This window comes from Populus euphratica, unplaced genomic scaffold, assembly GCF_000495115.2.
Source record: "Populus euphratica unplaced genomic scaffold, PopEup_1.0 scaffold25.1, whole genome shotgun sequence".
In the NCBI taxonomy this organism is placed as follows: Eukaryota; Viridiplantae; Streptophyta; class Magnoliopsida; order Malpighiales; family Salicaceae; genus Populus; species Populus euphratica.
In genome coordinates, this window is record NW_011499851.1 from 2,791,902 (window position 1) to 2,807,510 (window position 15,609).

A 15,609-nucleotide genomic window follows, 5' to 3' on the forward strand; every position below is an offset into this window, starting at 1 on the left:
ATTTACTTAACCGCATTTAAAAAACATTACCAAACAGAAACTTTGTCTGATGAAAAATCCTGGTATGGTCATGAAACTCGGCAGTTCATGAGTCAACTGTGTGAGTGTGATTGATGTTACCATTTTATCATCTACGTGGCATGAAAAGTGACCCAGGCTCCACTTTAGGCCAGGTCTCGGCTTGCTGGCCTCCTTGGCAAGCTCTACTAACATGGCCAACTCCCAGATCCTACATAGTTGATTCAGCGACACGTAGATGCTTGTTGGCTTCTCCACTTGTCGGCCACCAAGGGGAGATAGGGCTAGTGACCTTGATCTTCCAGGTAAGCATGTCGGAATGTTGATGGTCTCTCTCATTTATCAGTGGCACCAACCACCCTTTCTTGGAGCTGTGCTTTACAGGGCACCCACAGACAGCAATGGACCCATATATCATCCCAAACATTTCACCTACCTCACAGGAAAATCTTTCCAGCCATTACTTGGGTAGCCAATTAAATTCAGTTGCATTTAATGCTGCCTGCTGCTCCATTAGAGCCACGCAGCATGAGTTAGAGAGAACAATGAATCCAATCTCCTGAGCACCTGCAAAATCACAGGTTTGCATTGCATTGCCCATGAGGAAAAAGGAGAGGAGAGCAGAAGAATAAAACTTTGTAAAATGGAGAATCCATATGAATTAGAAGAATATAATTTACTGAATATTCGCTGTGGTTAACTAAAAATAAAATAAAATATTTGATTGAAAGGGACGTCCTTCGTGTCATCAGTATCGCATTCTTGAATCTTGATAATTCGCCAACTCGAGCATATGCTTCCACTTCACCAGTAACAGATTAGTAACTTGCATTCTGCCATCTCTAGAAATCGGAACCCTTCAGTTCTGCAATATCCCAGTCGAGCAGTTAATCACTTGTTTAGCATTGTAATTGCTGGCATGTTCTTGCATTGAAAACAATGACAGCCGGATCATCGATCACTTGATGTGCTGTTTCCTGTTCCACCAACCCAATACTGCTTAACAGCCACCAGTATCTTCTCAGGTACTAGGGGACCATCCTCGTGGTCCATCATTTTCGTATCCCATCTCATTCCTCCAGTAATTTTCTTGACCTTGTTCAGAACATCAACTTCATCTCGGAAGATTACTGTCCCTTCAGGCCGCAATATTCGATCCATTTCCAGAAGGATGTCTTCCAGATTACACCTGTTTCAATCATTCAGGTACATTATATTAGAAATCAGTGATGCTCAGAGTGGGATGACAAGCTGAAAACTCTTAGCTGACACTAGACAGGTCCAACTTCTATTATATATACCCAAAGATATTCACTATTTGACTTTTAAATTAGAAGGTTTTAGTCATGTTGCAAACTACAACTGAAATGACCAGCTCTTGAAATCACCAAATCAATATTTTGAATATCAGAGTCGAGAGCTGTCTATCAGATTTTTAAAGCAGATTTATGTAAGAAAAGTAGAAGATATGGATTTCATGACATCTATTTAAGTTAAATGCACAACTTGTGCTCAGACTGTATGTTAAGCAAAAGAAAAGCTCATTAGCATGGACATAAAATGCATCACGCGACCGTCATATGTCCTCTGACCTCGGGTATATTATCGATTTCTTACTGGCAAATTAAATAAAATTCTGTGATTCCTTCGTGAACAATAAATTATGTGATTTATTCATGAGCAATCATTTGAAATTACTGAAATTTGACCCAATTTGTGTCCTGCAGGGAGAAGATGATGATGGAGATGAGGCTTACTTGTTCTGGTACAAACTAAAGACACCATTAGCATGGATAAAGTCATATGTCCTCGGGTATGTTGAGAACCCTTCACACCTGAAAGAAGACAAAAAAATGAAAATGTCATGAGGATTTCAAAGCAATGACCTTGTTAGGTTTCAACAGTGAAATTCTCAGGTTCATCTATCAATGTATTTCATTTAAGAGATGGAATTTTAAGGGGTAAGAAATGGCTTGTGATTCTCAACGTCTTTGCCATTTGCACTGTCATAGGCATTTTGCTTGAGAATAATCATAAGAGCCTCACATTCTCTCTTTTACACTCCTATTTTCTATTTAGTTACCTTCTGGTATTTGGTATTCTCATCTATTGAGGATAAGAAGAACTCAACTCAATTGCCATGACATACTGGTGGTTAATGAGTTGCAAGGAATTTGATAGACAGCAGCACCAAAAGTATCAATTAGAAAAATGAATTCTCTACAAAAAAATGAACTAAATGTTTTTCTCAAAGGAAAACAAAAATTTTGCAAGCAAGTAAAACTACTTAAGACATAGTCGATAAAATAAGCTAATTCTCATGAACATGGTGCACGGTGCCTCATGCTACATTTTCTCAGTAAATCCCAGTATGATCAGCAAACTGCATTGATTTCTTGTAAATAAGTGCTCAAGGGTATTAATTTTGAGGCAAAGTTTGTTGGTGTTAACAGTCCAGGAAAACTGGATTTTACTTGCACCAGGGAGGGGAGCTAAGGCACATCGCATAACCTAAATGTTAAACAAAAGGGAAAAATCAGACCACTATTAGCATGGAATAAAGAGATAAGATTCAAAAGGACATACCAGTCATGATAAATTCCAACTAAACCTCTCTCATAAATAACTCCTAAAGTGTTCTTAGCAATTGTTGGAACTACATTCATCACCCAAGATTTTGGGGATTCAAGTGCTGCTGCAAAACCCCCAAGCCTTGCATTCATATCCATGATGTTCCGATATCTTGTAGTGCCAATCAACTTATTGATCCTTTTATAAGCATGTAGATGCTTTCTCAAAAGTCTATTGTCCTCCTCGAAAGATTCAGCTGTGACACCCTCAACAAGTCCCTTGGCTATTTGAGGAGGAACTGCATGAAGCCTCTCTGGAAATTTCTTTAACACCCCTCCTGCTACTTCATTTGCACTGGTTACTTTAGGGAGAGGAGTTTTGCAAGTTTCCATTTCCTTGTACCTAAAATAAATCACAGAAGAAAGAATTAGGGAAAAATTGCTAATTATAGAAATTGCAAGGACCATTATAGCCTGAGATACCTTCAATTTTGTCAAAGGGGTCACTTGAGAGAAGGCTAATCCGATTAGTTCACCATGGAAATGGATAAAAGAAGAAGAAAAGGATGCTTTAATTGAAAATGGCACATAGAACGAAACACTATTTCTGCAAGTTTACCTGCAATCATTTTATTTATTTATTTTATGTTTGGCCCCTACAAGTACTCAGTCAGTCCATGGTTATCTTATTTTGAGCATATGTCACAAGATATGTGTCTTGTTAGTCCAACCATTAATAAGACATTTTCGAATTTAGATGCTTGGTATGAATTCAAATCGGGGTGAAACTAAGCCTTGGCATTGCACAAAGATTCACCCACAACCACAAATGAAACTAGGGTGAACCTAGTACTACTTTGTCTAGCCCAACTATAAACATCTCAAAAGAGATAATTTTAACCTTGAAATGGGATATCCTCCCCTTTCGAAAATCTTCTATTTCTAGCCCTCCAAATTTCAACCAAATAGAACACAAGGAAGCAAACTCTTGACCTTCTTCTTTTCCTTTTAAACCGTCACTCAATGCCATCTTTCAAAAGTAAATATGGAGAACTTGGAAAATCGATGACCATTCCAACATCACATCATACTCGATGAGCAAAACAATTAATGTTTTCATCTTCTAATTGGATGTTAAGATCTCCATCAGGAATAATAAAATACAAGCAAATCAAGTTGCATGCAAACTCACCAGACATCATCAGCATCTTTTGATTCACAAACACTAGCAGACTTCCTGTGGCAGTTTTTGTCATTTACTTTTTTCCTAAAGATGGCAATATCTCCCTTCTCATATTTTTTCTCCCAGCAAAGACTTTCAGCCAGCTCTTCAATCCTTCTTTGCTCAGCTTGGAGATCAGCCTTAGACCGTTTCCATGTCTGGTAGTAGGTCTTCCAATTGATTGGCGGGCCAGAAAGGATCCAGTATCCACCAGGTCTGAGGACACGGTCAACTTCCATCAAGAACATTCCATCTGGATACAGGAATCCACATGTTAAAAGGTTGTAAACTTCCATCAGGTGAACAGAGATCTATTCAATACAATCAGTTCACGAAACCTTAAATTTCAGATAATTGAACATAAAAGTTACAAGTAAAAGTTAAACTAGAATGAGAAATATTCTTTTGGTGGAGTACCATCTTAAAAAATTAATAATATCATTTAAAAACCAGGAGTTAGTGAAGCAGTGTGTTAATTGTTTGTTTTCAGGTGCCAAAAAAAAAGGACATAAAAGGTCAGGCCCATTGCTTAGCCCCCTAGTAGGTGGCCTGCCCAGGCCTTACTTTATTTTCATTTTTTTCTAATCAAGGGTGCAGACGACATCATATGTTGAGGCAAATGACACATAATTCGCTAGACCAGTTTCCGACAGCTGAAGTGGGCAAAAACTATTCTTTAATTTTTGGACCAAATAATCCATTTTTCACTTGAAAACACATAAAAAACAATCTACACAACTCAAAAAACTCACTTGTCCTCTTAAAGTTGCCAAAAATCAATCAAAAAATGAAAAATCAACCCAAGACCCTAAGTCTTTTCCAAGCCCCGATCTGTTTTTTTGACCAATTTAAACGCCAATAACCAACATCATCCAACTTCCCTAGTTGAATAGAACATTTGGGCACCAAACTTAATCACTTTTATGCCCGCAATCATAACAACCAACCACTTTCTTTTTCTACCGCTGTTTTTCAGCAAGTATCTCTCATTAAGAGATCTTAAAACAAATAAAATGAACTTGTGAATCAAAATAAACATTGGTAAAAATTTCAGATCAGACTTATTGTTCTTTGTGTTTTACAATTTAGTGCCCTCTTTTGATTTGGTACTTCTACCATAATTTCAATATTAATTCATAAAGAATCCTAATTCTTCAGAAGCACCATAAAGAATTCTATTTATTTTGAACTTGTAAGTAATTTTTACTAGAAATGATTTGTTCACATTTCATGAACGTTTTTACTTTCATATATAGTTTCTGCGATAAACACAGTGTCGTCAGATGGCTATATATATTAGCATTCAATCATCAATCACTCTTGCAAACTTATAATTTTCTTGAAAAGGATCCTTAATGCCAAAATTTTTATATTTCTATCTATCAGCTGAAACACTGAAGCTTTCCATCTATCAGCTGAAACACTGAAGCCTCTTGCTTTAAGAAATATAAACAAAATCATCACTGATATTAATAGCAGTAGCACTAACCATTTGCAGTCCATGGAATAAGACATCGAGAGCACTGGGCCATATCGAAGGCTCTTGATGGGAAAGGAAGACGTATTGAACCTAGAACCCCAATAACAGCAGGTACTCCCCGCTCCAATGCAAACTGTACCTGCGCTTCATGATTGTCTCGTGGTGCAAATGACATAGCCAACACATTTCTTTTCATCAGGTATGCACCCCAGCTTGCAACCTATATGATCATCGCATTCATTAGTTTTGCAACTTATGATAAAAAGAAGCCAACATTAAAAAGAATGGACTGCTTGCGAGAATGGAGGGGAAGGGGAGGAGGGCAGTATGTTAGGACCACTGGTGCAACAAATGATACATTTTTTTATCCACTGTCATGTAATTAACACATAAAAAGAAAAAACCTAAGATCCTAAAACTGACAGGTCATATGACATTAGATGAGCAAGATAGTGAAGAGGTTTTTGTACTTTAAAGAATCACCGAAAAACAAGGGATATACTATGGAACATTAGAGACTCAAGATTGGACCTGCATAAAGATATCAGAACCTTTGAAGAGGTGTGGGCATCCCCTATTTGGCCATCGCATCCAAATAAGGACAATACCAAGTGCCCGGTTACAGATAAGATGAATTCATGATAGCCCTTGAACTATAGAGGAATATCCAACCCAGTAAAGCATTACAGGACTATCAAGCAGTATTTAGGTGGCTCCACACCCATGATAAATATCTCAAGACAAAAGACAACAGCTATGGAGATATTAGCAAAACAGTTATCCAAAAGTTCGGACTAATCACTGGTAGGAGCTCAATTCTGAGCTTACTAGGCAGCTGAACATTTATATAAAAATTGCGTATGCATGAGTTGATTATAACTTGATTGAAAATATTGATAATAAGAGCAATCAACATACCCCACAACCAGTATCTAGTGCTGTTCTGACAGAGCCATCTGCTATAGGGATCACCGATGCAAGTTCATCAATGTATGCATCTGCACCTTGAGGAAACATGGTTCCTCCTCCTGGAAATTTGAATACATCACCCTGAAATTGAACCCAGTTCTGAACAGCCTTCTCCACAGTTAGACTTTTATGAGGAACATTAGCATAGTGGACATAATCACGTCCTTTAGGCCAAGGAAATGGGGTCTTGTACCCTTTGGGTGCTGGAATAAGACAGTGCAGTTTTTCCTCTTCAGGAGGACAATGCCTTTCCCGGTATATCATATTCTCCCGTGGAAATTTCATGGCTCGATCTTGTTCTTGGCAAGGAGTATAATCAGTATACTTAACATGACATGGCTTAAATATTTTGGCTTCTGGCTGAGAAGGCTCAATAATCTCAACATAATTATGATGGGTTTCAAAGTTCAGCTCGGTAAAGATATTGCAATCTGTCTTCTTGGTCATCTGTACAGCTAAGCCATCTCCTTTTCCAAAACCACTCTTCTGCCATGCTCCCAAGATGTAAAACAAACAACATAAACAGATAACAATGAATATAGACAATGGGCTTTGTGTTTTGAAGCCCATGGAGCTATGCTTGGTACCCATGATGTGGTTGGGAGAATCCCCTGAAGCACACAATAAGATGTAATATAGTCAGAAGAAGATTTAAGTTGCCATGTAGCATTTATGGGAGAGAATAAAGGTGAGAGGACAGAACTTATCTATCATGAAAGACAGCAGATATGCTTAAACTATCAGTAGATTAAGATGCCTACTGCCATTCAAAAGGCAAATGCATGACTCTTAATTTACTCAAATTGTTTACATATATGATTGATAAAATGTCTACTAATCTCAACACGTATCACAAATAGATTGTCTTCCATGTGAAATCATTGCTAACTTCAGGTTTACTTCAATTAATAAATACAATTGCTGTCTCATTTAAAAATTTCAAGCTCTTTTTTATCAATTACTTCAATTAATATTACTTCAGGCCCACTAATAAGAAAAAATGTATCACGAGAATCTCTGACCAGTGTTTTTAGCAATTTTAACATTAGCAGTCTCCGATAGAATTCATGAAGTAACTCAAAAATTGGAAAACAAACAAATCTACTTCCATGGAAAGCTAACTCTCAAATTAGTCATCGCTAATTGACACGGAATCAAAGAACAAACTTAAAAGAAACAGCACAAAAAGTTACAACAGCTGAACGCTTAGTGCTGAATTTGGGATCTAGATTTAGAAATTAAGTCATTTATTGTCATGAATTGTTACACTAGCAGCTAAAAGAAATTTCGATTCACTTCCTGGGTCTAAAAGGTCTGGATTTATTTCTTAAGCTGTAATAGCTAAAAGATACTCTCAAAGTTATTGCAGCGATTCATAGGCCTAAAAGCTGGTTATATTGAAGACGGACAGAAGACTTAAACGTTTATGGTCAAGCAATAGATTTGACAACAAAGTTACCATCTTTAACCCAACAAGATCATAAATCAGCAAAACGAAGCGAGAGAGAGGGAGAGGGAGAGAAAGTAACATCATTTGAAAGCATTTCAAAAACCCAGAAAGAAAAAGGAGCAAAACAAGCAAAAAGACATGAACTTCTGAGATCATTTGATAGCATTCCACCAACCCATTAAGCAAAAAGAATTGAACTTCTGAATAAAAAAAGAGTAAAAGAAGTAGAGAAATGGATCAAACGATTCAAACCTGAAAGATAAATCTAGCTAGCTCTTAAATGAGAGCTTACTTCAAACTCACAAGCAACCTTGCTCCCTCTCTCTATCTCTATGGTGCTAGATCTGGGTTTTCAAGTGTCCCAGTGCAATTAGAGAGGCAAGCGGGGGTAGGGACTAGGGAGTATTAAAAGACAGGATTTTAGGAGCTTGTACATGAATAAATATTCACACTGGGACTCTGGTCTGGTAGAGTGGAAGTTACACAATATAATTTTAAAAATATTTTTAAAAAATAGAAAAAAATTTATTTTTTATTTTAAATTAATAATTTTTTAATATTTTTAGATATTTTAATCAACTGATATAAAAAATAATTTTAAAAAATTAAAAATATATAACATTTTAATAAATTTTTAAATATATAATACTTTAAAAAATAATTACAACACACTCCTAAATAAATACAAAAACTTTTATCTTGATTGTTTACAATTCTGTGTGTTGTTAAGAGATTGGAGAGCAGTCGCTGATTACAGTTTTGTTTGGGTTTATTTTTATATTTTAAAAATATTTAATATTTTAAATTTTAAATTAATATTTTTAAAACTTTTTAATGTCAAAATTATTTTTTAAAAAAATAAAAATATATTATTTTAATATATTTTTAAATATTTTTTTAAAAAAAAACAACAACAATTATACTTTCAAATACCCTTCTATATTGGTAACTGTATTATACAAGATCAAAGCTCGCATTGATTGATTCATTCTAGTTACGGTTAATGGTGCATTTGATCCCTCTATTATCAATTTTGTATCGTTTAGTCCTCGGTAGTGTGTCATATCCTAACATCATCATCCACCATGCCACACTAATATTATCCTTCTGCCAGCTTCAACCAAAGATTTTTGTATAAATTGAGCAATTAGCGCATAAATTAGAGGGGGGAAAAAGATGAATTAAAAATATAAAAAACCAAAAAATATTGGTGAGATAGCATATTTTTACAGACATATATTGAATGTCACAATTATAAACTAATTAATGCCATGACCGAAAAGTAAAATTTTAATTGATATTACGAATTAAGAAATAACATCAATTAATTGTTAATTAATTGTTCTTTAGGCATTAATTATCTCCTATTTGAATGAAATTGAGTGGAAGCTATTGGCTTTTATCCAAATTGTGCTAAAGGAAATTTATCAAAGCTTGCTGTGGAAGCTATGCATTCCCTTATTGTATTAACAACATGGATTACGGGAGAACTTTAGTTGCTGATATAATATTGTTTATATAATTATTATTTTTAAAATTTATAAAATTAGTTAAGATATACTTAAATTAATTAGAATATCCATATTAATAATAAAAAAAAAAGTATGGATTTGAAGTCAAGTTGTTTTAATACAGTCACCTATTATATCATCAAAGTAAATCAGAATTTTAGAACATTAAAAAAACATTATATCATATAGAATAATTGATGAAAAGAATCCCATGACATGACATTCTAGAAAGTTTCTTATGGTTTCCTTAAACACAATTAAAGAGAGAGGAAGAGGAGTCTGTGAGTTTGTCTATGTTAAAATTAATGTTAACTTGTCGTGAATGGAAAGTGCGAGATTTACTAAATATTATATTTTTTAAACGTGAAAGTTATCTTACTACGCTTGAAAATAATAATAATATTTAGTAAAGGTTATGCTTTCCACAAGGTAAAGATATATTATTTCACTAGAAGTTCTTTACAAAGTGTTATTCTGCCAAAAAAATAATTGAACGTTTGCTAATTTTTTTAAAAAGTCCAAGATTTTAATGAAGCTACTGGATGATGTTGTTATTATTTCCGTGTAAACTAGATACTTGGCCATGCTTTGTCGTATTTTTTTCAAATAAAAAAAGTGTATATGAAAGTTTATTTGACATGTTTTTATGATTAAAAAAAAAAGTTTAAACATACATATAATCAAATAAAACAAGAATTAAAAAAAAACCATGAATAATGACTGAAAATGAAAGTTTATTTGACATGTTTTTATGGTTAAAAAAAAAAGTTTATACATGTATATAATCAAATAAAACAAGAACTGAAAAAAAAAACCATGAATAATGACTGAAAATAAAAATAAAAATTTTAAAATATATATATAAATCAAGGTATTTAATCTCATGAGCTGAAATATTTATTTGTTAAACAAATTTATTCAAGCAAATAATAATATAAATAGAGACACAAATTAAATTATTTGAATAGAATAAAATAAAAATACTTTGCAGGGTTGTACATATTGAAAATATTATTCAAAAATAATTTTTATTTTATTTTTAAAAATAAAATTCATCAAAAAACATTATCCAAAAATAATTTTTTTTTATTTTTAAAAATAAAATTCATATACATATATATATATTTAATCAAGATCAAATCGACAAAAAAAACTTTAAGGACCCGGTTTAATTTTTAAAAAATGAACAAGTCCATCCAAAATATTTTATGAGGGGGCAAACAATCCCAGTTGTATAGTATTCATCACCGCATATTTTATTTTTTAAGTAATTTTATTGGGTTAAATTAAATTAAATTAAATAGGAATAAGAATTCCTGGCGTTGTCCATTGATCTGCGGGATCAAAAGTTAATTTCAATATGAAAAAATGTGTGGGCATTGTTGATTTTTTTTTTTTAACCATGAAAATTTTCAAATGTGAATTGAAAAGGTGATCTCTGTTTAATAAAATAACTTGATATGATTAATAAATGCTAGAATAATTATTAATAATAACAAAAAATTAAATTGAAAAGTTAAAAAATAAATATAAATAAAAAAACAAAATGATCTTGCAACATGCCACGATATTTTATGTTTTTCAACATGTCAATATTTTTTTTAAAAAAATAAAAATAAAAATTTAATCTAAATAAAATAATTTCCTAGCATAATCTTATTCTTATTAATTTGACTTTGGCCTTATAATTATGGAATTTTACATGGTTTGAATTTTAAATTATATTATATTAGAATTAATCTGATATGATTCATTTAATTTAAAAGTTTAAATATAATTTAATCATTCTGTTTAAATATTATCAATATTTGACAAAAACAAATTTAATTGGTTGTGATCTTTATTTTTAAATTTTTTTGGAGATGACAACATTTTTTTTATAACCCTGACTTAACTTATTAAACACGCCACATAAATTATACACTATTTAGGTAAAAATTTTATTTCATTAAATTAATTTTTTTAGCTAATTATACAATAACAAAAATAAACATACAAAAAAAATCAATTGAATTAAATTTAAATAAAAATAATTCACAAAGTACTATACAATAAAAGTGTTTGTTAATATTAGAAAAATATATTATGATTATATTAAAAAATAAAAAATAAATTATGCTTTATTAAATAATATCTCAGATATATTTTTAATTAATTTATTTAAGTGAATTTTAATTAAAAATATCACGACCCAATTTGAATTAAAAACAATTCATACCAAAATAACATCATTTAATCTTATTTAAAAAAAATATTAAGATGATATCAGTTAGATCTAGGTAGAGTGATGCTCGTCACATATCTAATTTTTTTTCTTTGTTTAATGATTACCCACCTCGTTTATATGGATCTGTATTAGTAAACCTGCATTAATGAATCCTTATTTAAAAATAAAATAGATAACACATCATTTTATTGTCCAAATTTAGGCCACTCTGATGGTTGAAAAAGCAAGGTTTATATTTTTTTTATCTAAAAATCTATATTTCAATTATTTTTTTAACTCAAAACACCTAAAAAACATGTTTTAAATCATGATGAATCTATTTATGGCCTAGAAAACCAAAAAACTATCTTAAAAATCAAAATTAACCCAAAACCAAAAATTAAACTAGATTTAGATATGTTGTTTCTTGATTTTTAAAGGTAAAAAAAAATATAATATGAACTTGTCTTATTAAATGAAATCATTTGATGTAAACATCAATAATTTTGGTGGTCTAAATCAATACTAGTAATATTTTACTCTCTCTACCATGGAAAATTAACGATTATTCTCTCTATTCTTTCAACTAAGAACTAAAAAATAAAAAAATTAAGTCTATGTATCAAAATTAAATTTAAATAAAATTGAGGCATTGCAATCATATAATTTATGTCACTCTTAAAGTTAAAGGACCAGAGTATATATTTCTTGAAATTTATGACATGCTATTAATATTTAATATCTATTTAATTTTTATTTTTATTTTATTAATTCCACATTATTTGACATTTAATCAAGATCAAATCGACAAAAAAAACTTTAAGGACCCGGTTTAATTTTTTAAAAATGAACAAGTCCATCCAAAATATTTTATGAGGGGGCAAACAATCCCAGTTGTATAGTATTCATCACCGCATATTTTATTTTTTAAGTAATTTTATTGGGTTAAATTAAATTAAATTAAATAGGAATAAGAATTCCTGGCGTTGTCCATTGATCTGCGGGATCAAAAGTTAATTTCAATATGAAAAAATGTGTGGGCATTGTTGATTTTTTTTTTTTAACCATGAAAATTTTCAAATGTGAATTGAAAAGGTGATCTCTGTTTAATAAAATAACTTGATATGATTAATAAATGCTAGAATAATTATTAATAATAACAAAAAATTAAATTGAAAAGTTAAAAAATAAATATAAATAAAAAAACAAAATGATCTTGCAACATGCCACGATATTTTATGTTTTTCAACATGTCAATATTTTTTTTAAAAAAATAAAAATAAAAATTTAATCTAAATAAAATAATTTCCTAGCATAATCTTATTCTTATTAATTTGACTTTGGCCTTATAATTATGGAATTTTACATGGTTTGAATTTTAAATTATATTATATTAGAATTAATCTGATATGATTCATTTAATTTAAAAGTTTAAATATAATTTAATCATTCTGTTTAAATATTATCAATATTTGACAAAAACAAATTTAATTGGTTGTGATCTTTATTTTTAAATTTTTTTGGAGATGACAACATTTTTTTTATAACCCTGACTTAACTTATTAAACACGCCACATAAATTATACACTATTTAGGTAAAAATTTTATTTCATTAAATTAATTTTTTTAGCTAATTATACAATAACAAAAATAAACATACAAAAAAAATCAATTGAATTAAATTTAAATAAAAATAATTCACAAAGTACTATACAATAAAAGTGTTTGTTAATATTAGAAAAATATATTATGATTATATTAAAAAATAAAAAATAAATTATGCTTTATTAAATAATATCTCAGATATATTTTTAATTAATTTATTTAAGTGAATTTTAATTAAAAATATCACGACCCAATTTGAATTAAAAACAATTCATACCAAAATAACATCATTTAATCTTATTTAAAAAAAATATTAAGATGATATCAGTTAGATCTAGGTAGAGTGATGCTCGTCACATATCTAATTTTTTTTCTTTGTTTAATGATTACCCACCTCGTTTTTTAAAACAAAAATAATAATTAAATGATGAATTATCTAATTGCTTAATTTTTGACCACTAAAGCACTGGTTAAAAAATTGGATCAGCTAGTTTATGTATAAAACATCATTTTAGAGTATATTTATCTTAAAAAACGTCATCCTAGCTTAAAACACCCTTAACTTGATCAAGAAATACAAAATTAAGTTAGGATTTTTGTTTTCAATCTTGATATATATTTTTTTGGGCAAAGTAAAGGGTAAAAAATACCCAAATAAAACATCTCTCACAAAATAGAACTAGCTAACACTATAAATGACTTATTTTGTTGTTGGGGTTCGACCAACCATTAACTTTCCATTTCCTGTAATTTTCTCTTTTCTTTCCCAATTAAAAGAATAAATAAAATAAAACTTTGGACAAGAAAGAAAATTATAAGGAAAACAAAGGAACAAAGTGGAAAACAAAACAATTCTAGAGGCAAAAGATGTCAAAAAAGCGTGATATGAACACAAAAATTTTAGTTTTGGACATGATGTCAAACTGGGTCCCTACATTTTCAGATTTTTCAGGCAACAAAATCATTTTTTCTTAAAAAAAAATTAAGCACCCACCAAATGTGTTGGAACGTTTTCTAAACATGGGGTACCTCATTCAAAACAATGTTTTAGATTTAAATCTAAAACACGCAGCATGTAACGATAAAATTGAAGAGAAAAAATTGTTGACTGGAATTAAATAAATAAATACAGGGAGAGTTTGGTAATCACCCAAAATCATTTTATTCCGTGGAAGCAATTTTAAACTGGCCATGTAGATCAGAAAAAAAAAGAAAAGAGGGTGGCCCGGCGATCTCAACCTTTAATCATCTTGAACAGATAATTTATACGTAGATCACTATATTTAGGGAAAAAACTCAGTTTTTTCAATTTCAATTTTAAAATCTGATATGCGATATAATGTACCACCGGAACAGATAATACGGTTATGGTTACACAGCTAGCCTCCTGTAATAGAGTTTTTTTTTTTTTTTTCCTTTTTCCTAGTTTTTTAAATTCTATCTTTCAGCTTTTTTCATTCTTTGATATTTTATTAATTTTAAATTGACAGTAAGAATTTATTTTTATTTTTTTATAAAATTATTATAATCTTTTTTTTATAAAAAACCTTTTTTTTTCTCGAGCATTTAAGTAATTTAATTGCGCATTCAAAACTGAAAAAAATGAAACTATCCCTGAATACCAAGCATTTTTTTTATTTTTTTTTATCTTCATTGGCATTTTAATATTTTTACCGCTCATAAAAAGTAACAGAGACTCACCTTTTTACCCCTATCAATCAAGACAAATGTTATTTGATTTAGTGGTAAAAAAGTTATTTTATTGTTATAATCCACAGTAAAATTAGTCTTGAGTGATTGAAAGCGACATTCTTTAAACCTCTTTTTCTAGTTTATTATTTTATCTCCAAATCAGATTCCTTAATTTAAATTTTATTTGGCTAGCATCTCAAAATATAAATACAAATGTAGAAGGAAGGGAGAGTAATATGTTTAGTTGAGAAAATAGAACGATGCTAATTGTAAAATAAAATTATGTTTTTATAAAGCAAAATATCTTTTTTTTTCCAATTGTTTTTTCAGTCCCGTAACAATAACATGTTTAGTTGAGAAAATAGAATAAGGATAATTTTAAAATAAAATTATGTTTTTTAAAAACAAAATATCTTTTTTTTCCAATTGTTTTTTCAGTTCTGTAACAATAAACAAACATCACCTAAAACTTTAAACAAAAGAGCAACTAATTTATTTCTAGTTATATCCACTGCCCGTTTATTTACTGAAAAAATAGTTTTTTTTTAAGTAAATTAATTTTTAATATCTAATAGTATAATAAAAAATAAATTAGTTTTTAGAGGATGAACAGGAAAGGGAGACTGGCAGCTTCAGAAAAACAATTTAGGTTAAGGGTTTATTTTTTTTTGCCATCCCTTATCCTCTCAATTTTTCTGTCTCCATGCCTGTAAATTTTTCTCTCCGTGAATAAGTTTTTCTCCCCCGTTATTTTTTATTGTAGTGTGGTATTTATAGGAAAAGTGTAGCTTGGCCAAAATCACAATAGTCCCTCAACTTTTCATTTTTTTTTGTTAATTTTGATTTAAAAAAAAAAACGAGCAATATTAACGTCAACTCAACAAGA

At 30.3% G+C, this 15,609-nt stretch overlaps 1 protein-coding gene across 3 annotated transcripts; it reads right to left on the reverse strand.

Annotated features, from left to right (window-relative positions):
• Positions 1 to 640: 640 nt before the first annotated feature.
• On the reverse strand, positions 641 to 8,151 carry LOC105121607 (probable methyltransferase PMT14). Of its 3 annotated transcripts, none has more exons than XM_011020331.1 (7): positions 8,002 to 8,151; positions 6,209 to 6,870; positions 5,300 to 5,510; positions 3,781 to 4,063; positions 2,605 to 2,991; positions 1,776 to 1,853; positions 641 to 1,207 (listed from the first exon to the last, which is right to left on the reverse strand). In XM_011020331.1, exons 2-7 carry the CDS (start codon positions 6,848 to 6,850, stop codon positions 970 to 972), a joined length of 1,839 nt encoding a protein of 612 aa, XP_011018633.1. In that variant the 5' UTR covers positions 6,851 to 6,870; positions 8,002 to 8,151; the 3' UTR covers positions 641 to 969. The 3 variants fall into 3 exon arrangements, with proteins under 3 accessions (XP_011018633.1, XP_011018632.1, XP_011018634.1); XM_011020330.1 differs by having other exon boundaries at positions 7,962 to 8,151; XM_011020332.1 differs by lacking the exons at positions 641 to 1,207; positions 1,776 to 1,853 and adding an exon at positions 2,313 to 2,529 and having other exon boundaries at positions 7,962 to 8,150.
• Between the last annotated feature and the right edge of the window lie 7,458 nt (positions 8,152 to 15,609).